The 23,239-nt window shown below is 43.8% G+C and overlaps 1 protein-coding gene across 1 annotated transcript in view; it reads right to left on the reverse strand.

The window, feature by feature from the left end:
- LOC132378131 (uncharacterized) overlaps positions 1-23,239 on the reverse strand; it is a 45,796-nt gene that overhangs the window by 8,401 nt on the left and 14,156 nt on the right. Inside the window, exons 3-5 of the mRNA XM_059944871.1 lie at positions 20,115-20,309; positions 3,937-4,044; positions 302-519 (exon numbers count right to left, since the gene is read on the reverse strand). Of these exons, the coding sequence (XP_059800854.1) occupies positions 302-519; positions 3,937-4,044; positions 20,115-20,309 (521 nt within the window). The remainder of the gene's footprint in view (positions 1-301; positions 520-3,936; positions 4,045-20,114; positions 20,310-23,239) is intronic.

Consider the following 23,239-nt stretch of genomic DNA (forward strand, 5'->3'; position numbering starts at 1 on the left):
ATGCTTACGGTACCAGCATCGTATCACCACAGCTTACTAAACGTTACTAACCCATACATCTTTGGAACGTGGGAAGAAACCAGACAACCCAGAGGAAACCCATGTGGTGATGGGGAGACAGCACAAAATTCTTACAGACCACGGCAGGAATACACCCCAATATCTAGTTCCTGGCTTGTAACGTGTTGTGCTAACTGCTGCACTACTCTGCTGCACTGTTAGGTTATTAAAACATTGCTGGAAAGTAACAGACTAGCATTGAGGATTCAGCAGTTCAGCCAAAAGAGTGAAGTTTACACACCTGGCGTGGGCAAAGTAGTTGAGGTGAGAGGTGAGCCATTTGTCGTAGACCACTTCCCGCAGGGCACAGTGGGCAGGAGATCCCACCGTCACCCACTTGCAATCGGCCATTTCCTTCTCTGTGAGGGGGCCGTGCTCACATGCAGCTGAAGTGCAGCCATCGCCAAGCAGCCACTCATGCACATTCACTGTGTGATGTAGGATGCTACGCCAGCGAGACTTGAACAATAAACACTCATTTTAGATCTCTGCAGAAACCAGAATAGTACAGTGTAAAAGTCTTAGGCACATATATAGCTAGGGTGCCTAAGACCTTTGCACTGTACTGTATTGTCAGCATGGAGCTGAGAACGACTTTGTAAATCTGGTGCGATCGAAGGATGTTGGGAATGGCGAGGGTGGAGTGCCGTGGGAGGGGTGTGGGACAGGTGGCAGAGAAGGAGTGTCAGGGGCAGCGGGCAGCACGGGCACAGACACATCCAGCTTTGAGACACCAGGCAAGGTTGTTTGATGCTAAACAACTGGCTTATTGATCATTACAGAATGTCTCTCTGGTGCTTCCCACTCCCTCCCCTCTCCCCAACCATGATTCCCCTCTCCCTGTCGCCTTCCCACTCTCAGTCCACAATAGAGACCCAGATCAGAACTGGGTTTATCATCATTCACGTATGTCATGAAATTTGCTTTTTTTAAATGGTAGCAGAACAGTTAGATACATAAAATTACTACAGTACTGAGGAAAAGTCAGAAGGCACCCTAGTTATATACAGTACCTATAAAAAAGTATTCAGCCCCCTTGGAAGTTTTCATGTTTTATTGTTTTACAACATTGAATCACAATGGGTTTAATTTGGCTTTTTTTGATTCTGATCAACAGAAAAAGACTCTTTTGTGTCAAAGTGAAAAGAGATCTCTACAAAGTGATCTAATTACAAATATAAAACACAAATTGCAAAAGTACTCACCCCCTTTAACATGGCACAACAAATCACCACTGGTGCAGCCGAATGGTTTTAGAAGTCACATAATTAGTGAAACGGAGATCACCTGTGTGCAGTCAGGGTTGATTGCAGTAGAAATACACCTGTGTCTGGAAGGTCCCACTGCTGGCGAGTCAGTATCCCGGCAAAATCTACACCACAAGGACAAAGAACACTCCAAGCAACTCCACAAAAAGGTTATTGAAAAGAACGAGATGGATACAAGAAAATTTCCAAGTCACTGAATATCCCTTGGAGTACAGTTAAATCAATCATCAAGAAATGGAAAGAATATGGCACAGTTGTAAATTTGCCTAGAGCAGGCCGTCCTCAAACACTGAGTGACTGTGCAAGAAGGGGACTAGTGAGGGAGGCCACCAAGAGACCTGTGACAACTCTGGAGGAGTTACAAGCTTCAGTGGCTGAGATGGGAGAGACTGTGCATACAACAACTGTTGCCCGGGTGCTTCACCAGGCACAGCTTTATGGGAGAGAGGCAAAGAGAATTCCACTGTTTAAAAGAAAACTCACATGAAATCTCGGCTAGAGTTTGTCAGAAGGCATGTGGGAGACTCTGAAATCAGCCGGAAGTACGTTCTATGGTCTGATAAAACCAAAATTGAGCTTTTTGGCCATCAGACTAAACACTTTGTTTGAAATAAGCCAAACACACCATCCCTATTGTGAAGCATGGTGATGGCTGCATCATGCTGTGGGGATGCTTCACTGCAGCAGGCCCTGGAAGGCTTGTGAAGGTAGAGGGTAAAATGAATACAGGGAAATCCTGGAGGAAAACCTGATGCAGTCTGCAAGAGAAATGTAACTCGGGAGAAGAATTGTTTTCCAATAAGACAATGACCCCAAGCATAAAGCCAAAGCTACACAGGAATGGCTTAAAAACAACAAAGTTAATGTCCTGGAGTAGCCAAGTCAGAGTCCAGACCTCAATTCATTTGAGAATTTGTGGCTGGACTTGAAAAGGGCTGTTCCCTCACAATCCCCATGCAATCTGACAGAGCTTGAGCAGTTTTGTAAAGAAGAATGGGGAAAAATTGCAGTTTCCAAACGTACAGAGCTGATAGAGACCATAGAGATGTAGAAAACCTACAACACTATATAGGCCCTTCGGCCCACAATGCTGTGCTGAACATGTACTTACTTTAGAAATTACCTAGGGTTACCCATAGCCCTCTATTTTTCTAAGCTCCATGTACCTATCCAGAAGCCTCTTAAAAAACCGATCCACACAGAATCAAGGCTGTAACTGCTGCCAAATGCATCTACTAAATACTGTCTTCAAGGGGGTGAGTAATTATGCAATCAATTATTTTGTGTTTAATAATTGTAATAAATTTAGAATAATTTGTAGAAATTTGTTTTCACTTTGACATGAAAGAATCTTTTCTGTTGATCAGTGTCAAAAAAGGCAAATTAAATCCACTGTGATTCAATGGTGTAAAACAATAAAACATGAAAACTTCAAGGTGGGTGAAAACTTTTTATAGGCACAGCTTAAGAGTTTGTACAGTACAGCATTGTCACAAAACCTCTCCTGTTTCCCTTCTGCTCCCGGAGGCACAGGCACATGCCTGAAGGAACCATTTATCCAATGCTCCTTTCTCTGGCATCTCAAGCAAAGGGTCTTGGGAAAAACCTTTGGTGTTTGATTGGCCACATGCAAAGAAAAAAATATAAGCAATGCTCATTTAATTCAGAGAGATGCCACTAAGATGGGCTGAGAAGTGGCAGATGGAATGGTCAAAGTTGAAGGCAGAGAACAAGGTTAACGGCAGGATTCTTAGCAGTGTGGAGTGACAGAGGGATCACATCCATAGATTCCTCAAAGCTGTCAAACAAGTTGATAGGCTAGTTAAGAAGGTGTATGTTGCATTGGCATCCATTGGACAGGGGATTGAGTTCAAGAGCCATGAAGTAATGTTACAGCTCCATAAAACTCTGGTTAGACCACACTTGTAATATTGTGTTCAGTTCTGGTCTCCTCATTATAGGAAGGATGTGGCAGCTTCAGAGAGGGTACAGAGTAGGTTACCCAGGATGCCACCTGGGGTTAGACAGCATGTCTCATAAAGATAGGTTGAGCATGCCAGGCCTTCCCCTTTGGAGCAAAGAATGATGGGAGGTGACTTGATAGAGGTGTTTAAAATGATGAGGTTTTTATCGAACTGGCAGTCAGAGACCTTTTCCCAGGGTGGAAATGGCTAATACAACAGGGCACAATTTGAAGGTGATTGGAGGAAAGTATTCGGGGATGTCAGAGGTAGTTTTTTTTTAACAGAGTGGTGGGTGTGTGGAACGCCTTCCCAGGAGTGGTGTTATAGAGGCAGGTACCATACTTTAGTAAGAAGCCCTTAAATAGGTGCATGGATTTATGTAAGAGTGGTCTTAATGTAGATTAATAGATCGACACAACATGGTGGACGGAAGGGCCTGTACTGTGTGAGGTTCTCCGATATATTAGATACAAAGCACATTCACTGTTACTAGACTTTCCATTTGTGTTCTTGTAAGGATAGAGAGATTTGAATTTACATTGCTCTATTAACTGTAATCACCGGATGCACCGGGCAGGGAATGGAATTGACGTCTGTTTAAGTGTTAGTCCAGGGCTCTACTGTACCTTTGGGCTAAAACTCACCATCAGGGAGTTTGCATCACCTCCACAGCGCAGGCAGCAGGAGATGAAGTGTCTCACAATGTTTTTAATCCATGGTTGGAGATCTCTGCTGTCAGTGGAAGCTGCTGCCTACAGCACAACATAAGAAGCTTTGTAATGATTAAACAGAATGAACCAGGCTTCCTCATCTTGCCTAGGCTACGATGGGAAATGTCCAGAAACAGAAACAAAACTCAATAATGGCCACAACACCATACCTGACAATTTCTAACTGCGCTATATGATCCTTTGTTCATTATGTGCCGTGTCATATGACCTGGGATCATGGTCTTTTCATGACCACGATTGTTCTTGGCAAATCTTTATGTAGAAGTGGTTTGCTGTTGCCTTTTTCTGGGCAGTATCTTTACAAGATGGGTGACCTCAGCCATTATCAATACTCTTCAGCAATGTCTGCCTGGTGTCAGTGGTCACATGACCAGAACTTGTGATCTGCACCGGCTGTTCATACCACCGTCCACCTGATCCCATGGCTTCATGTGACCCTGATCAGGGGTGGGGGGCTGAGTGGATGCTAAACCTTGCCTAACACCTCCTTTGGTAGAGACGTATCGCCACCCCACCACCCAGGCTCCAAGATCATCTACCTGATTTTGTATACTGCGTACGTTCAAATATAACACCTTCATTTCTGTATTCACACCATCTCATTTTTAACAATGGTAAGTACCTACCGACCAACACACCTTTAAAATGTGAGAGTAAACCACATTAGACGTGGTCAGGATTGAGTCTGGGTCGCTGGAACTACGAGGAAGAAGCCATATTACCTGTGCCTCACAACAACAGTGACCCACTGTGCCACCCATTAATGTGACCACGTCTGAATGTGTGCCAACACTTGTGGGCAGCCCCCAGCACATCCTTGGCTGTGCTAGTTATTAACACAAACACTTTATATTTCCATGTACATGGGGTAAATGAATGAATGAACCTCCAGCTTTGGACTTGCACAAGCTGAGCATTGGATAAACAACCAGCTCCATCGTGGGCACTAGCTTCTTCAAAAGGCAATTCCACAAAAAGGCTGCAAACATCATCAAGGACACCCATCACCCAGGACATGCCCTCTTCTCATTACATCGAAATCAGAGAGAAGGTCCAGGAACCTGAAGCGCCACACTCAATAATTCAGGAACAGCTTCTTCCTCTTTGCTGTCAGATTTCTGAATGAACTTGTCGGTGATATTAAACCTGATTCTGATTCAGAAACTGTTCAATTAAAGACATTGTGGTACAGTGATAAGAGGAGATTTCCATTCACCTGGGGGCTGGAAAGAGTCTCTGTATCAAAGGTGAAGCAATGGTGTGCAGATCCTCCTTTGTTCTACACACCGTTTCAAATATTCACTCTCCCTCCATCTTCATCCACCTTCCCCAACAAGGAACCAAGCAGCATTTACAAACAAGCCTGATGATGGCCACCAGTCGGTATTGGACAATGTTAGAAAATCTCACTGTAGATGCCCCGTCGTCTCTAAACAAAATGACAAGCTGGCACTGATCTGAAATGGCTTCATTGAGAGAGAAATCCAGGATGGCACATCAGCATAGCGCTAAGCATAACACTATTACAGTGACAGCAATTTGGTTCAATTCCACTGCTGCCTGTACTGTACGTCCTTGCCAGGACCGTGTAGGTTTCTCCCAAGTGCTCTGTTTTCCTCCCGCAGTCCAAAGATAGACGAGTTGGGGTTAGTAAGTTGTGGGCATGCAGTATCGGTTCTAGAAGCATGCTGACACTTGCCGGCCGACCCCAGCACATCCTCAGACTACGTTAGCCGTTGACACAGAAGTCACAGTTCACTGTGTGTTTTGATGTTTCAATTTACATGTGATAAATAAAGCTAATCTTCATCTGTATTTGTAAAATGTGCTACCCAAGTTGGGTGTTGGGGTGGAGGTATGTCTTTACAGAAGGAGGTGTAAGGAGATCCTTCCTTCTGCTAGCCTGCAGGTCACCCTTGGGCAAGGTGTAGCACCTGCTTAGCCCCCCCACCCAAACAGTATTGATAATGGCTGGGGTCACCCCTCTTGTGAAGACACTGCCCAGAAGAAGGCAATGGCAAACCACTTCTGGAGAAAAAATCGCCAAGAACAATCATGGTCAAAAACCACAATTGCTCACATCATACCATGTGACACATAATGATGATGATACCTAAAGACATCACATTTAGCCAGTCTCTGGCTAAAGAAATACCTCCTCATTTCCATTCTAAAAGGATGCCCCTTTATTCTCAGGCTGTGTCCTCTGGTCTTAGACTCTCCCACCACAGGAAACATCCTCTCCATATCCACTCTATCTGTGTCCTCTGGTCCTAGACTGCCCCACTATAGGAAACATCCTCTCCACATCCACTCTGTGTCCTCTGGTTCTTGACTCCCCCACTACAGGAAACATCCTCTCCACATCCACTCTATCTGTGTCCTCTGGTCCTAGTCTCCCCCACTATAGGAAACATCCTCTCCACATCCACTCCATCTGTGTCCTCTGGTCCTAGACTCCCCCACTAAAGGAAACATCCTCTCCACATCCACTCTATCTGTGTCCTCTGGTCCTAGACTCCCCCACTATAGGAAACATCCTCTCCACATCCACTCTATCTGTGTCCTCTGGTCCTAGAGTCCCCCACTATAGGAAACATCCTCTCCACATCCACTCTATCTGTGTCCTCTGGTCCTAGACTCCCCCACGATAGGAAACATCCTCTCCACATCCACTCTATCTGTGTCCTCTGGTCCTAGACTCCCCCACGATAGGAAACATCCTCTCCACATCCACTCTATCTGTGTCCTCTGGTCCTAGGCTCCCCCACTACAGGAAACATCCTCTCCACATCCACTCTATCTGTGTCCTCTGGTCTTAGACTCTCCCACCACAGGAAACATCCTCTCCACATCCACTCTATCTGTGTCCTCTGGTCCTAGACTCCCCCACTATAGGAAACATCCTCTCCATATCCACTCCATCAAGGCCTTTCACCAGATTTCAATGAGGTCACCCCTCATCCTTCTGAATTCCAGTGACTGGAGAGCCAGACCCATCAAACACTCTTCATATGACAAGCTATTCAATCTGGGAATAATTTTTGGGAACCTCCTATAAAGCGTCTCCAGTTTCAGCCCATCTTTTCTAAGATAAGGGGCCCAAAACTGTCCACAATACTCCAAGTGAGGCCTCACCAGTGCTTTTTAAAGTCTCAACATTACAATCTTTGTTTTTATATTCTAGTTGTTGCATTTGCCTTCCTCACCACAGACTCAACCTACAAATTAACCTTTTAGGGAATCCTGCTCAAAGACTCCCAAGTCCCTTTGCATCTCAATTGTATTTTCTCTCTGTTTAGAAAATAATCAATCATTTCATTTCTTTTACCAAAGTGCATGGCCACACACTTCCTGACACTGTATTCCATCTGCCATTTCCTTGCCCATTCTGCTAATCTGTCTAAGTCCTTCTGCAGCATCTCTATTTCCTCAAAATTACCTGCCCTTCCATCTATCTTTATATTGTCTGCAAACTTTCCAACGAAGCTACCAATTCCATTATCCAAATTATTGACATATAATGTACAAAGATTCGGTCCCAACACAGACCCCTGTGGAACACCACTAGTCATTGGCAGCCAGTCAGAAAAGTCTCCATCTATTCCCATTCTTTGCTTCCTGCCAATCAGCCACTGCTTTATCCATGCTAGAATCTTTCCTGTAATATTATGGGCCCCTAGCTTAAGAAGCAGCCTCATGAAAGACACCTTGTCAAAGGCCTTCTGAAAATCCTAGTGCACAACATCCACCAATTCTCTTTTGTCTATCCTGCTTGTTATTTCTTCAAAGAATTCCAACAGATTTGTCAGGCGAGAGTTTCCCTTAAGGAAGCTATGCTGACTACAGCCTATTTTATCATGTGCCTTCAAGTACCCTAAGACTTCAACCTTAATAATTGACTCCAATACCTTCTCAACCAATGAGGTCAGACTAACTGGCCTACACTCTCTCACTTCTTGAAGAACAGAGTGACAGTTACAATTATTCAATCTTCCAGAACCATTCACAAATCTAGTCATTCTTTAAAGATCATTAGTAACATCTCCACAATCCCTTCAGCCATCTCTTTCAGAACCCTGGGGTGTACACCGTCTGGTCCAGGTGACTTAGCTACCTCAGACCTTTCAGTTTCCCAAGAACCTTCTCTCTAGTTATGGTGATTTCACACACTTCATGCCCTCTGCAACTTCCACCATACTACTCGTGTCTTCCACAGTGAAGACTGATGCAAAATACTTATTCAGTTTGTCCAGCATTGTCTTGTCCCTCATTGCTACCTCTCCAGCATCATTTTCCAGTGGTTTGATATCCACTTTCACCACTCTTTTACATGTTATGTTTCTGAAGAAACTTTTGGTGTCCTCTTTAATTTAATTATTGGCTATCTTACTTTCATATTCCAACTTCTTCATAACTCTTTTAGTTGCTTTCTGTGGGATTTTAAATGCTTCCCTGGAAGGGAGCTCGCTGATCCAACAATATTATGTCCTCCCTCCTACACCAACTCCTTTGCCACATACTAAACTGTATAATCTTCCTAATTCTGGCCTCACCAGCATGTGGCATGGTTAGCAATCCTGAGATCACAACCCTGGAGGTCCTGCCCTTTAACTTAACACCTCAAAGTCTGAGATCTATATCAGTGGTTACGGAGCCAATGGGTGTAGGATGCTGTATCACTGGTAGCCCCAAGGCATCGGATCACGTGACCCTACAGAGGATAGTGAAACAGCGTGGAGGTTCACTGAGACCTCCCTCCCTTCTATCTTGGACATTTACTGGGTGAGTTGCAGGTGAAGGACCTGAAGCATTGTTGAGGATCCCACAATCTCTTTGACCCACTACCACCAGGAAGGAAGTACGGGAGCATCACGAGTAGGACTGGCAGGCTGGGTAACAGCTTCCTCCCTTAGGCTGTGAGACAAATGAATATCCTGCCATTACTGAGGACTCATAACTAGGGCTGTGAGTTTTTACTGTTTACAGTGCTGTGCACCACATGCAATTTGAATTATAATTTCTTAATTTACTGATGGTAATATTTTGCTCTACGTGCTGTGTGTGATATGTTTTGTGGGTGCACCATGGTCCGGATGAACATTGTTTTGCTTGGTTTTATATATGTCCAGTCAGATGACAATAAACTTGAACTTGAGATACACATCAGCCTCATTATTGTATTTTCCCAATTTTGTGAAATTATGTAAATTGAGTTGATTTCAGATTACCTTCTTTAACCTCTCCTGAACAGCTCGGACCCCATGCCAGAGATCTATCTGGTGAAGAACATTTGGATATTTGGACTCTAAATAAAATCAGGAAAAGAATCAGCTGTAAGTGGAAGGCAGAACACCCTGCATTGTTGACCACTGTGACTGATCACTGGACTGAGATCCCATTTTAATATGTCCTTGATTCTTTCCTTTCTCGGAATTGGCATGGAGTTGTGGAGCACTACAGCCCATCTAGTCCATGCTAAACTTATTCCATCTGGTCCATTGACTCATCCGGGAATAGAACCCTCCATCCCCCTCCTATCCGTGTAATTATCCAAGATCCTCTTAAATATTGCAACTGAATCCAGATGCACAACTCACGCTGGGTGCTCGTTCCACACTCACACTGCCCTCTGAGTAAAGAAGTTCCCACTCATGTTCCCCTTAAGTATTATACCTTTCACCCTTAACCTATGACCTCTTGTTCTAGTCTCACAAAAGCTCAATGGAAAAAGACTGATTGCATTTAGCATATTTATACCCCTTATAATTTTGTATACCTCTACCAAATCTCCCCTCACTCTCCTAAACTCTAAGGAATAATGTCCTGACCTATTTAACCTTGCCCTATAACTCAGGTCCTCAAGTCCTAGCAAACATCTTTGTAAACTTACTCTACGCTCTTTCAATCTTATTGATATTTTTCCTGTAGGTAGCTGACCAGAACCTTCACTCTAGCTAAGTGTGTTGGCATTTTATAAGTGCAGGTGCTTCTATTGTTGAAAATGACCAAGGTAAAATGCTGGAAGGCGAACTGTTGTAAAAAGCTCTTTACCACAAGCCTTTATCAGCAGGAGATGAGAACTTTGCCACCTCTCTGTTTCCACACCCTCTCTCAACCCAAGACAATTCCCAAGAATTAGTCTTCCCCCAGCAATACCCATTATGCTAGAACCAAGGGCAAAGTACACCTGCATAATCCTACATTTGCCCCTACACTTCCTCCCTTACTACCATTCAGGGCACCAAACAATGGGGTGACACTTCACCTGTGAGTCTGTTGGGCTCACATATTATGTCTGGTGTTCCCAGTGTGGCCTCCTGTATATCAGTGAGACCCAACACAGGTTGGGAGACCACTTCACCGAGCACTATGCTCCACCCACCAGAACAAGCAGGATCTCAGTGGCCACCCAGTTTAATTTAGCTTCCCATTCCCATTTCGATATGTCCATCCATGACCTCCTCTGCTGTCGCAATGAAGCTAAACTCAGGTTGGAGGAACAACACCTTAAACTCTGTCTGTATAGCCTCCAATCTGATGGCATGAACATCAACTTCTCAAACTTCTGGTAATGCCTCCCCCCCCCCCCCCCTTCACCATTCCCATCCGCTTTTCCCTTTCTCACATTATCTCCTTGCCCACCCATTGCCTCCCTCTGGTGCTCCTCTCCCTTTTTCATTCTTCCATGGCCTCCTGTCCTTTTCAGACTCCCCCTTCTCCAGCCCTGCATCACCAATCAACTTCCCAGCTCTTTACTTCACCCTGCTTCTCTCCTAGTTTCACCTATCACCTCCCCTCCCCTCCACTCCCACCTATTAAATCTGCTCCTCAGCTTTTTTTCTCCAGTCCTGCTGAAGGGTCTCAGCCCGAAATGTCGACTGTACTCTTTTCCGCAGATGTTGCCTGGCCTTCTGAGTTCCTCCAGCCTAGAAGATATTCATCAGGTGTTGCTGGATAGCACCTCCCTATGATGGCTTTTGAGCTTGCTAATGTAAGGGTAAGCACAGTGAGGGCTCTACAATGAGGAGTAAGACCTCCCCGTGCATCACCACACTGTCCTAACCTGCCATCGAACACCACAGTGACACAGCAGTTAGAGTGTCCGAGTTGGGAGTTCAATCCTAACATCCTGGGCAAGGAGTTTTCCTCCAGGTGCTCCGGTTTCATCCCAGGTTCCAAAGATGCATGGGTTAGGCTTGGAAATTGTGAGCATGCTATGTAGGCGCCTGTAGCACAGCAACACTTGTGGACTGTCACCAGCACATCCTCGGACTGTAATGGTCATTGATGCAAAGGACGCATTTCACTGTGTGTTTCAATGTGCGTGACAAAGGGAGCCAACCTAATCTTTAGTCTTTAAAACTGGACACAAACACAGTCAAGAAGATACAGTACACGGAGGAGAGCAGAGTGTTGATGCCGCAGCAGTCAGGAAGAAGGAACAGAATTCTGAGAGTGGGTGTAGGAGGGAAATGCAGTAAGGCTGAAGCAAGTTAGAGAAATGAAAGCACAAAGACCTAGTGGACTTAAATAAAAATGAGAATTTAAAAATCTGAGGGACTGGGGGGTTATGGAATCACAGAGCACTGTAGTGCATAAACAGGCCCTTTGGCCCCTCTGCACCTGGATCACAGCCCTCCATACCCCTCCCGTCCATGTGCCCAATCAAATTTCTCTTACAGGGATGGTTTATTTTGAATATTGCCCTAGATCATTAATACTTACTCATCAATGACAAGATCTGGGGATCTGCACCAGTAACAATCTCGGAAACAGTGAGTTCATTCTGCATCAGGCACTGAAATGCACGCAGGAATCCAGAGCTTTCCACATTTTGTAGCTTCCTGGCATTACTTTGGACATTAACAACCTGAACATCAAGAATCTTGTGAGTGCAATTGTCCATCATTGCATAAGTGAGATATTTCACTGAAGGATCACGGCTGCTCCTGTACTGATCCACCAACACTACAACAGGACCCCCAAGCTGCTGAAAATGTTCAGCTTGCATCTTTTTCCAGTAGTTCACCACTGGCGGCTGGATACGTGCCGTTTGGATTTTGAGGAATGATTGATGACCAATGGGAAGCATATTCAGAAATTTCATCATCAGTGCAACTTTCTCATAATTGTTCCCAGACAAAACAATACTTGATGCCAATTGAATATTGCCAGCTGGAACGTTCTGCACCAATGGCTGAGACCACCATGTTGATTCATGTCCGTAGCTGCAGCAGCTTATAACTTTCATTGCTGTTGCTACAATATGCAGCTGTAACTCTACCCTGCCTTTGCAGTCAGCACACTCACAGGTCGAGAAGGCTTTTCTGGCCAGGGACATAAGGCACGAATCAAAGACAATGCCAGTTCTCATCTTGTGTATAGGTTTACATTTGGTAGAAGCGACGAGGATCGAGACAGATTCCTGCTCCCCAGATGTTATGTCATCATCAACAAAGTTTAATACTTGCTCTTCGATTGTGTAGTCCTTTAGACTGCTGCGCTCAAAGCTGTTTATAAATCAAAAGGCTGAGTTACATCTCTAATTTCCATGCCAATAATAAACGATCAAAAATGTTCTCTACTATTTATTGACTTATCATGAAAACTTTCTGTCATGTTTGGCAAGTTTCAAAATACAACAGAAAAAAGCTGGCAGAGTGACTCTATTGCAACTCTGGACTACAAGGGCAGACATGGTGAGTATATTGTCTGTTACAGTGTAGTAAATGCAAGAAGGTTTGATGGGAAAATTCAAGCAAGATGTTTCCATGTCCAAAACTGAGGACCACCAATGCTGGAGAAACTCAGCAGGCCAGGCAGCATTTGTGGAGAGAAACAAACAGTTGACTTTTTGGGCAGTGTCCCTTTATCAGGGCCAGAAAGGAAGGGAACAGAAGCCAGAATAAACTGGTGGCAGGTGATAGATGAGATTAGGTGAGGGGGTGTCTGGGTGGTTGGGGAGGGGATGAAGTGAGGATAGGTGGTAAAGGTAAAGAACTGAAGAAGGAATAAATAGAATAGGAATTGGATAGGAATATAGATCAAGAATCAAGGATGCCATATTCATTTAATGTAATAGGAATCTGCTGTAGAGTTGATGATGCTCAGTGGGTAGACAGATGCATTTCTCCTGAAGTCGATACGCACCTCCATGGTTTTGAGCACATTCAGCTCCAAGTTGCTGTGACTGCACCAGGATTTTGTTAACGCGTGGCTGAATAAATTTGTAAAAAAGTGCTTTGGAGTCTGATTTTTAATGCAAATTATTTAAATAACAGAATGAAATTCCCAAGCTACCATGTTGGAATTCAAGCCTAGACCGCCAGGCCATGGCTCAATAACACAGGGGTTTAACCTGAATGTACGGTAGTTCGGACACAGCATGGAACTGGCCAGTGCATGGAGGCACTGGAGGCCAACCTGAATGTACGGTAGTTCGGACACAGCATGGAACTGGCCAGTGCATGGAGGCACTGGAGGCCAACCTGAGAAGCATCATTGTCTTCAGAAAATGAAACGAAAATTACCATACATAAACAGTATACTTCTGTAAACCTGGAACTTTAAAATTGAATCTACCTACTTGTCTGGGAAAATATATTCCGTCTCATCTGCAGAATCTTCCATGAACTTTAAACTGCCTTCATCATTATCACTGTTCTCCCCTGTGTCACTAGTGGATAATATGGGGAAAAACAGATAGACCTTGTATGAGGTTGAAGCATTTTAAGTGGGAAGATATTCTGTCAGGTCAAATATATTACATCTAGATCGATATCAGCTATAATTTCCTTATTAACCCCTTGATCTAACTGGATTCTGCTGCTCAGTTTTAAATTTCCCATCCTTACAAATTCCTCCACGACCACACAGTTTTCCTGTCCTGGCACCTCTATAACTCTCCACGATTCTTTCCCCTGCTCTGACCAATGGTATCTACCCACCGAAGTTGGATGAGACTAGAACGACAGGGCATAGGTTAAGGGTGAAAGGTGAACATGAGAAGGAACTTCTTCACTCAGAGGGTGGTGAGTGTGAAATGAACTGGTGGATGTGCGATCGATTGCAACACTTAAGAGAAGTTTGGATAAGTACGTGGATGGGGAGGGTATGGAGGGCTATGGACCCAGTGTGGGTTGATGAGACTAGGTAGAATAACTGTTCGGCACAGGCTAGATAGGCCAAAGAGCTTGTTTCTGTGCTGTAGTGCTGATTCTATGACTTCACATTAGCAGGCATGACTACAGTTGCTTGGTCTCCAAGCTCACAAAGTCCCTTCTCAGACTACCTACCCCACCTCTTTGCCTCCATCTCCTCATCTAACATACTCACAGAGAAATCAGCATCCATGAACTTTACATGACTAATCCTTGTTGCGGTTTGGAGAGAAACATACCCAGCAGCTGACAGTAGACAAGGAGTGCTTCTTTGAGGAATTTTTCCTGTGGCTGAAGATCGGAAAGCCTGTTCACTCTGGCTTCCTGCAGAGGATGTGGACGACTGGATGCTGATTTTATCTTTTTACAAGCAAGATAAAACATCATACCCTTTATGAGTTTACATATATATGTAATGTGTATAAAATTAGAGACAGATCTGGGTGAAAGCCTTATCCACTTTCCTGCACAAACACATATCTTCTGACATTCTTGCTGTTAGAAGTTCTTTTCTGGCCAGCCTAAACATACTCAACAGTTACAGATATGAATCAAAGAGCACCTACTTCTGTGAGATGAAGTTGTGCACAATCACGTCACAATATGCACGGTCTGCTATCCTGTGCATGGTCACGACTTCTCTCAGCTTTCCCCTTTCCAGAGACCAGAGGCGCAGACTGCTCAACCTTTCCTGAAATGTACACCCTCTCAATTCTGAATTTTTGCTACCCTCTTTTTCAAAGAGATTTCAGAAGAAGAGAGCATGGGCAGTTGGGCCATTTGTGCACCACACATCACTAGGAGATGTTGGAATGTGCTTAGTGGTTGGGAATTGAATGCAGTAGAACTCTGATCTGGGAATCAACATCCATAATTCCTTAAATCTGGCATCGTAAGTAGATAAGGTTGCAAGGAGAGCTTTTGGCACATTGGCCTTCATAAATCAAAGTATAGGAATTGCAATGCTATGTTGAAATTGCATAAGGCATTGGTGAGGCCTAATTTGGGGTATTGCATGCATTTCTGGTTGCCTACCTACAAAAGAGATATCAATAATATTGAAAGAGTGCAGAGAAGATCTACAAGGATGTTGTCAGGACTTGAGGACCGGCGTTAAAAGGAAAGGTTGAGTAGGTTGGCACTTCATTTCTGAGAGCATAGGACAATGAGGGGAAATTATGAGGGCTTTAGATAGGGTAAATGCAAGCAAGTTTTTTGCATTGATATTGGGTGAGACTAGAACTAGAGGTCACGGATTAAGGATGAAAGGTGAATGTTCCAAGAGGAACATGTGTGGTGAGAGTGTGGAATGAGCCATCAGCAGAAGTGATGGATGCAGATTCATTTCAACATTTAAGAAAAATTTGGATAGGTGGATGGATGGGAGAGGTACATGATTGGCATGGACTAGATGGGATGAAAGGCTTGTTTCTGTGCTGTAGTGTTCTAAGATTCTATGACTGTCCAGTGATTAAAGGATTTTTTTCCGCAACACCAGGACACAGTACTCAATCAGCATCAAATCACAGATCAGTGTTAATTCAGCATTACATAGAGTTGTGCAGATAAACTACACACATGTGGGTTTTCTAGTCTAACTTGGCCAAATTTGCCACGAAGCCTCTCAACTCGAATCCCAATTCCCTACATTCCTCTATTCCTATCCCAGCAGCTGTCCGCACACCTTCTCAGAGTAATTATACCCACCTATAGTACCTCCACTTGCAGCTTGTTCCACATACTCACCACTCTCATGCAACGTAGATCTCCTTACCTTCCTTTGATTGTGTTTGATCCAGACAGAAAGAACATGTGACCAAATCAAATCATTCCTGCAAGCCATAAACTTTTGCACTCCTGCTCTATCAACTTCCACAGTTGCTTTTAGCCATTCTTCTTCTTCTTACCGTCTCCACGGACAGTCTATACGTGGCCCAGCCAGAACTGGACACATTTTTGTGCCTTGTTGTTGAATTCGGCAAGATTTACAACAGTACGGGGTTCCTCTAGTGATGGGCATTGCAGGAGATGTTGCACAGTTTGTGGCTCAGTTCCACATTCACAAGTTGTCGGGCTGGTTGGATATTCCCATTTGCTTGGTGACACCTTTGAATGATCTCCACCAGTCCTCAGTCTGTTCAGGCACTTCCAGGTTGCCCAGTTGCCATTAGCTCCTGGGGGAGGGCTTTCATCCGGTGGAATTTCCATCATTGGGGGTTGTTTGAGACTGGCGAGCCGGTCTTCCCACAAGGCGATGAGGGCTTCAGATGGGGTTGATTGTAATGGAACAACACTGTTCATGACTTTAGGCGGCTGGGTGTGGGTGTATGACCACGTAGAGGGTGCCCCTCATCTGTTGTTTGACGGAGTCGTTCTTTCTTGCCAGCTACCGTTCTTCATTTAGCCATTGATGTATCTACATGAACAGTAGCTCGCCATTCCTTTCAGCTTGCACTATTTATTTGTTGTTGTTTACAGTATTTATTTAGTATAGTGCTTATGGTATTTTACGTCTTTGGCACTGTAAGGCTGCTACAAAGCGATCAATTTCACATCAAATACAGTAAGGCAGTGAATATAAACCTGATTCTGGTTCTGTTTCTAATTACTTTATCCGATTGTGCAATTTGTTCTTTTCTCACATGTTAGGTGTTTGAAGCTTTCCTGAAGTGGTCCCATGGTGTTTCTTTGTTTCGTGGCGGCCAGCGGGAGGGTGGGTCTCAGAGTTGTATTGTGTATATACACTTGATAATAAATGTACTTTGAATCTTTGATTCCATATCCCTCCACACAATTTCCCACCTTACTCCTCTAACCAAAGTGAGCTTTCAGTTAGTAAAGAAACCATTCGAAACAACCATGCAGTCTCTGCAAAGTGCCTGTGCTTGAAAGTAGAAGAAATTTGAACCCAAAGTGCAGAAACACTAGTACAGTCTATCAAATGAATTCCCTTGAATACACAATAGGTACAGTTAGTACTGACTCAATCAAAAACCTTCTGAGAAACACATCTGGATTCCAGGTTCCGAGTGACTATGGCCATACTGTGAAAAGCTCTTCTCAGTTTGTTGTACACTCAATAAAAGTCATTAGTCGAAAACCCCTTCCAATGGTCGGACTTGACTGTGGACATTGTGTCCCAGCTGTCTATGTGATCCGTGTGCCAGTACACAAGCCAGGGCAGTACAATATGTAGAGCAAGCTGTTACCCACGCAGCAGGCTCCCCCTCTCCACACAGCTGGTGAAACCACAGAAACAGCAGAGACCGATAGTTTGGTAGCAGCAGCGTCACAGGAGTTGCCAGTCAGCGTTCAGTGTTGAACTCAATGTTGAACTGCCTTAAAGAGTCCAGCTCCAGATTTTTCCTCGGGGTTTACTCCCAAAGACTTCCCCATCAGTTGGGTATAGCTGCAAGGCAGCAGAGGTTTGAGATCAGAGTTTTCCTTCTAGATGAGCTGTCAAATTCCATCTGCCCAAAGCAACTGGTTTTAAGATGCCGGTAACCCACCTTTGTCTGTTAGTAGAAATAGTTCCACTGGGCTTAGTAGCTAAGCTACATGTGAAGGCCAGGAGCTGGACCTGGTTGTCAGAGGCTATATGAGACACACACCATTGGGAGCGTTTAACAGGTGGTGGAAGCTCATCCCCAACTACCACCCCCAGCTATAACAACCTTAAGGAACCACAAGTCAAATCAAGTTTATTGTCATTTAACTACATACATGTATATAATGATACAGGAGCAGAGTTAGGCCGTTTGGCCCATCGAGTCTGCTCCAGCATTTCATCATGGCTGATCCATTTCTCCTCTCAGTCCCAAACTCCTGCCTTCCCCCCCGTATCCCTTCGTGCCCTGACCGATCAAGAATCTATCAATCCCTACCTTATATATACATAAAGATTTGGCCTCCACATTATATAACCATATAATGTGTATAGAAATGAGACATTTCAATGAACTAGGAATAAAATATAGTAGTGCACATAACACACATAACATATGAAGGTAAGGATAAAATCTACAGATGAATCACACATAAATAACAAATTGAAGTACATAAATATTAAATATTACACTGGAACAGATTAACCAGTGACACTTTGAATGTGATGTGGCAGGGATTTCAGAATTCTGATGCCCTGGGGGGAAGAAACTGTTTCTCATCCTGACAATTCTTGTTTTCATGCATTGTAGCCTCCTGCCTGACGGTAGGAAGTCAAAGAGGATGCTGGATGGGTCCTCTTGATAAATGTTTCCAACGGATGGTAGGGAGACCCTGTGATCCTCTCAGCTCTTCTCACAGTCCTTTGCAGGGACTTCTGGTCCGATGCTCGACTGCTCCCAGACCAGACGGAGACGCAACTTGTCAGAATGCTCTCAATGGTGCTCCTGGAAAACGCAGTTAATATGGGGAGGGAGGTGATGAGGATTCTTGCTTGCCTCAATCTTCTTAAGAAGTGGAGGCACTGCTGTACAACAACTCCACTGCCACGTTTTCACACAGAGTGGTGGGTAAATGGAACAAGCTACCAAAAGGAAGAAACTATCTGGCTTGTGAAGCAATTACTGCCCTACAATTTTACTTATGGATGTCAAGGCTTTGGAAAGGGTGCAGAGGTTTATCAGGATGCTACCTGGAATAGATGCATGTGCTATAACGAGAGGTTGGACATACGAACCTGGGGAATTTGGAATGGCACAACGCTTTACTGTGCCAGCGACCCGGGTTCAATTACCACCGCTATCCGTAAGAAGCTTGTATGTTCTACCCATAACCACATGGGTTTTCTCCAGGTGCTCCGGTTATGTCCCCCACCCCACCCCACAGTCCAAAGACATCATAGTTAGTAGGTTAATTGGTTGTTGTAAATTATCCTGTAATTACCACACCGTAAATCTGTATAAGTAAATAAAAAAGGATTGGAGGCCAGGAAGTAGCCTGTCCAGATGGGATAGGGGCTTGTTCTATGTTGTTCTATTGAACAATGTGGGCATGCTCTGTTGAGAGCAGAATGAGTGGCAGCACTCGCAAGCTGCTCCCAGTACACCTTTGGGCGGGCTGGTTGTTAATGCAAACAACCATTTCACTGTACATTTTGATGTAAACATGCTAAATAAATCTGAATATGACTTATTGTCTAGCATTGGAATGACCCCATTTCACTGGAGAACCTGGTACACTTGTAACAGTTCTGACATTGAGATGATTTTTGTAAATTGCTATTTCAAAGCCACAGCGTGTCAAAATATGATTGTATCTGAGAGTCAAGATGAAGGATCTCACTTAAAACAGAAAGCGCTACAACTCATGGCAAGTCAGTGAGCACTGTGGGAAGGGAAACCACCAACATTTCAACTCCAAAGCCCTTTACCAGGACAGTAGAGCTCCCAGAATGTTCTTTTATTTCAGATTTATTTTTTTAATTTCAATTTACTGTTGAGGGTCTGTGGGAAGATGAATATTAGGGCTGTATGCTATAAATATATATATATAGATAATAAATGTACTTTGAATTTTGAATTTGGCTTTGAGGAATCTCAAAGAGATGCTTCTGAATTTGTAAGAAAGAGGGAAGTGCCAAGGGTTCTGGTGACACTCATTGAGAAATGCATTGCTGGGAAAGAGTGACTTTAAAGAGAAGACAGGAAATGAGTTTTCACTACAATCCAGTCAGGATACATGGGGAAAGGTATAGCATGTAACACAAGTCAAAATTTTAGTGAAATACTAACTTCTAAAGCCAACTGCAATTCCTTTTGTGTTTGGATTTGAATCCAACTTCGTGTGAGTGTGATGGGATCTACAGAGAACGGAAAGAAAGTTCTTATTAAACTTATTACTCCTTTGGATTCATCTTTACTCCAGACTTCATTTCATGTACGTATTCATCATGAATGAAAGGAAAACGAATTGCATGAACCTCACAGGGATGTTGATAAAATTCTGAAACCTGTAATAATCCAGGAGAAATTTAGCGAGGGCGGCGTCATTCTCAAGGCTCAGTTCTGATTTCAGCTGATGCCATCTATCAACTTGCAGCCCGATGTGTATCATCCTTTTCCTCCGCAGTCGGTAACGCTCCAGACGGCGCCTTCTTGCCTCTTGTGGTGGCAAGCGATGCTGCCGACCAGGTCTGCACGAGGATTTTGGTATTACTGAATTCTCCATTCAGGGCTTCTGCACACAAAAACTGAAAGATAAGGAACTGAGTCAGAGTAATGGTTAAATACTGTACTTTGTACAATTAAGACACACAGAATAAATAGCTAAAATCCAGTGTTAATGCAGGCAAACAGACAGTGAACAGAGGAACGCACTTCTATAACTCAATGCTGTTTACAACTTCCACTTTTTGAATTTAAATAATTTAAAATTTTGAAAATGCTACCTTTTGAGAAATAAATGTTTTGTGAATTTCATTATTTCAAAGTATTGTAAACTCCTGTACATCTAATGATGGATTTTTTAATGGTTCTTACAGTGGTCATGGATTTTGAACATTGTGAACACCCACAAATAGCAATGGCATATTGATCTGATGATACCAGGATACCGCCTGCATCAGACAGAAGGTCTTACGAGGATAGTTCCAGTGAGCTGGGGCTTTTCTCTTTGGAAGAAGGAGGATAAGAGATGACTTGATGGAGGTGTACAAGATGACAAGAGGCAGAGATAGAGTGGACAGCCAGGGAATTCTTTTCAGGGCAGAAATAGCTATTACAAGGGGCATAACTTTAAGGAGCTAGGTGGGGGACGGGAGGGATGTCAGAGGTTGGATATTTCTACACAGAGAGTGATGGGTACGTGGAACACCCTGCCAGAAGCAGATACATTAGGGACACCTAAGAGTCTCTTAGATAGGCACGTGGATGATGGAAAAATGTATGGCCAAGTAGAAGGGAAGTGTTAGATTGATCTTAAGAGTAGGTTGGAAGGTCAGCACAATACTGTGAGCCGAAGGGCCTGTACTCTGCTGATACAAATTAGTAATATCAAGTGAGAGATAAAGATTGGTCAGGTTATTGGGAAAATTTCTCTTCCTCATACAGAAAAGAAGCAGTTGCCAAAATATGACTATCCCTCTAACTCCACAGATGCTGTTTGACATACTAAGTTCTTCCAGCAGCATGTATTTTGCCACGTCTCCTGCTGAATCCCCTCTGCACCCTCTCTAGTGTGGTCACGTCCTTCCTGTTGCATGGACCTCACTAATATTCAAATAGTTGCACCACTTACATTCTATGCACCAGCTAATAAACACAGGTCTTTTTAAACAACTTCATCAACCTGTGCACTACCTTCTTGGGCAGCAGGTCTACCAAAGGAGGTGTAAGGGGCTCCTTCCCTCCGCTAGCCTGCAGGTCACCCTTGGGCAAGGTGTAGCACCTACTTAGCCCCCCCTCCCAGTATTGATAATGGTTGGGGTCACCCGTCTTGTAAAGACATTGCCCAGAAGCAGGCAAAGACAAACCACTTCTGTAGAAAAATTTGCCAAGAACAATCAAGGTCATGGGAAGCCCACGATTGCCCTCATCATATGACATGACACGTGATGATGACCATAATACCTTCAGGGATCTATGGACCTCAGATCCAAGACCCCTACGTTTCTCAGAACTTCCTGACATTTGTTGTTTATACTTTGGCCTGACTATTGCTCCAAAAAGGTTTAAGGAGCAAGTTTCATCTGCCATTGCTCTACCTGCTTTATCACTTAAGTGGACTCTTCTTTCTAGGAGACGTCGTCCAGCCTTGCATTTCTCCCACATGCCAAATATAAAGTCTAAGCAAAAATTAGTGGGAAGTTAGAGAATTGAGAAGTTTTTAAAAACCAACAGAAACACTTTGGTAGTGGAAATAAATTCATAGACTATTTTCTTAGTGGAAAGAAAATTCAAATATCTGAGGTGCAAAGGGTCATGGGAATCCTGTGCAGGATTTCTTAAAGGTTCATTTGTAGGTTGAGTCGGTGGTGAGGAAGGTAAATGCAATGTTATCATCCATTTCAAGAGGACTAGAATTTAAAAGCAAGGATGTAATGTTGAGACTTTATAATACACTGGCAAGGCATCACTTGCAGTTTTGTGAGCATTTATAAGAGGAGTGTGAGTTGGCTCTGGGATTGTCCCACTGGAATTCAGAAGAATGAAAGGGGGGATGGGAAATCCAATTGAAACCTGTGGAAATGTTGAAAGGCCTCGATAAGAGTGATTCCTGGAATCGTACTCATGAACCTCCTTTGAGCCCTCTCCAATGTCAGCACATCCTTTTTTTAGATAAGCGGCACGACACTGCTTACAATACTCCAGCTGTGTGTACAACCTGGGCACAATGGTAGCATAAGGGATACCACAATGTTAACGCAGCTCGGGGCATCACGCTTCGGAGTTTAATTCTGGCATCCTCTGTGAGCAAGGCTATACATTCTCCCTGTGATTGTGCGGGTTTCCTCCAGCTGTTCCAGTTTCCTCCCGCAGTCCAAAGACATACCGGTTAGTAGGTTAATGGGTCATTGTAAGTTGTCCCGTATCTAGGCTAGGCTCAAATCAAAGGATTGCTGGGCAGGACAGCTTGCCGAGATATCCCCCTTGAGATATAGTCAGAAGGGCCTATTCCACACCATAACTCAATAAATAAATATATATATGAAAGTTTTTATTAAAGAGGGTTCAGGGTCGAACGGGGAAATGAAGCCAACTTAGTTGTAGAGATGGGTACAAACAGTGTGTAGAGTTGGAGAGGAAAGTACAATTAGTGTTTAGACAGCTGTAGAGGTGGGTACAGTTACAGTTTAGAGAGTTGGTGAGGTGGGTACAATTACAGTTTAGACAGTTGGTGAGGTGGGTACAGTTACAGTTTAGAGAGTTGGTGAGGTGGGTACAATTACAGTTTAGACAGTTGTAGAGGTGGGTACAATTACAGTTTAGAGAGTTGTAGAGGTGGGTAAAGTTACAGTTTAGAGAATTGGTGAGAGGGGTACAATTACAATTTAGAGAGTTGTTGAGGTGGATACAGTTACAGTTTAGAGAATTGGTGAGGGGGGTACAATT

This window comes from Hypanus sabinus, chromosome 19, assembly GCF_030144855.1.
Source record: "Hypanus sabinus isolate sHypSab1 chromosome 19, sHypSab1.hap1, whole genome shotgun sequence".
In the NCBI taxonomy this organism is placed as follows: domain Eukaryota; kingdom Metazoa; phylum Chordata; class Chondrichthyes; order Myliobatiformes; family Dasyatidae; genus Hypanus; species Hypanus sabinus.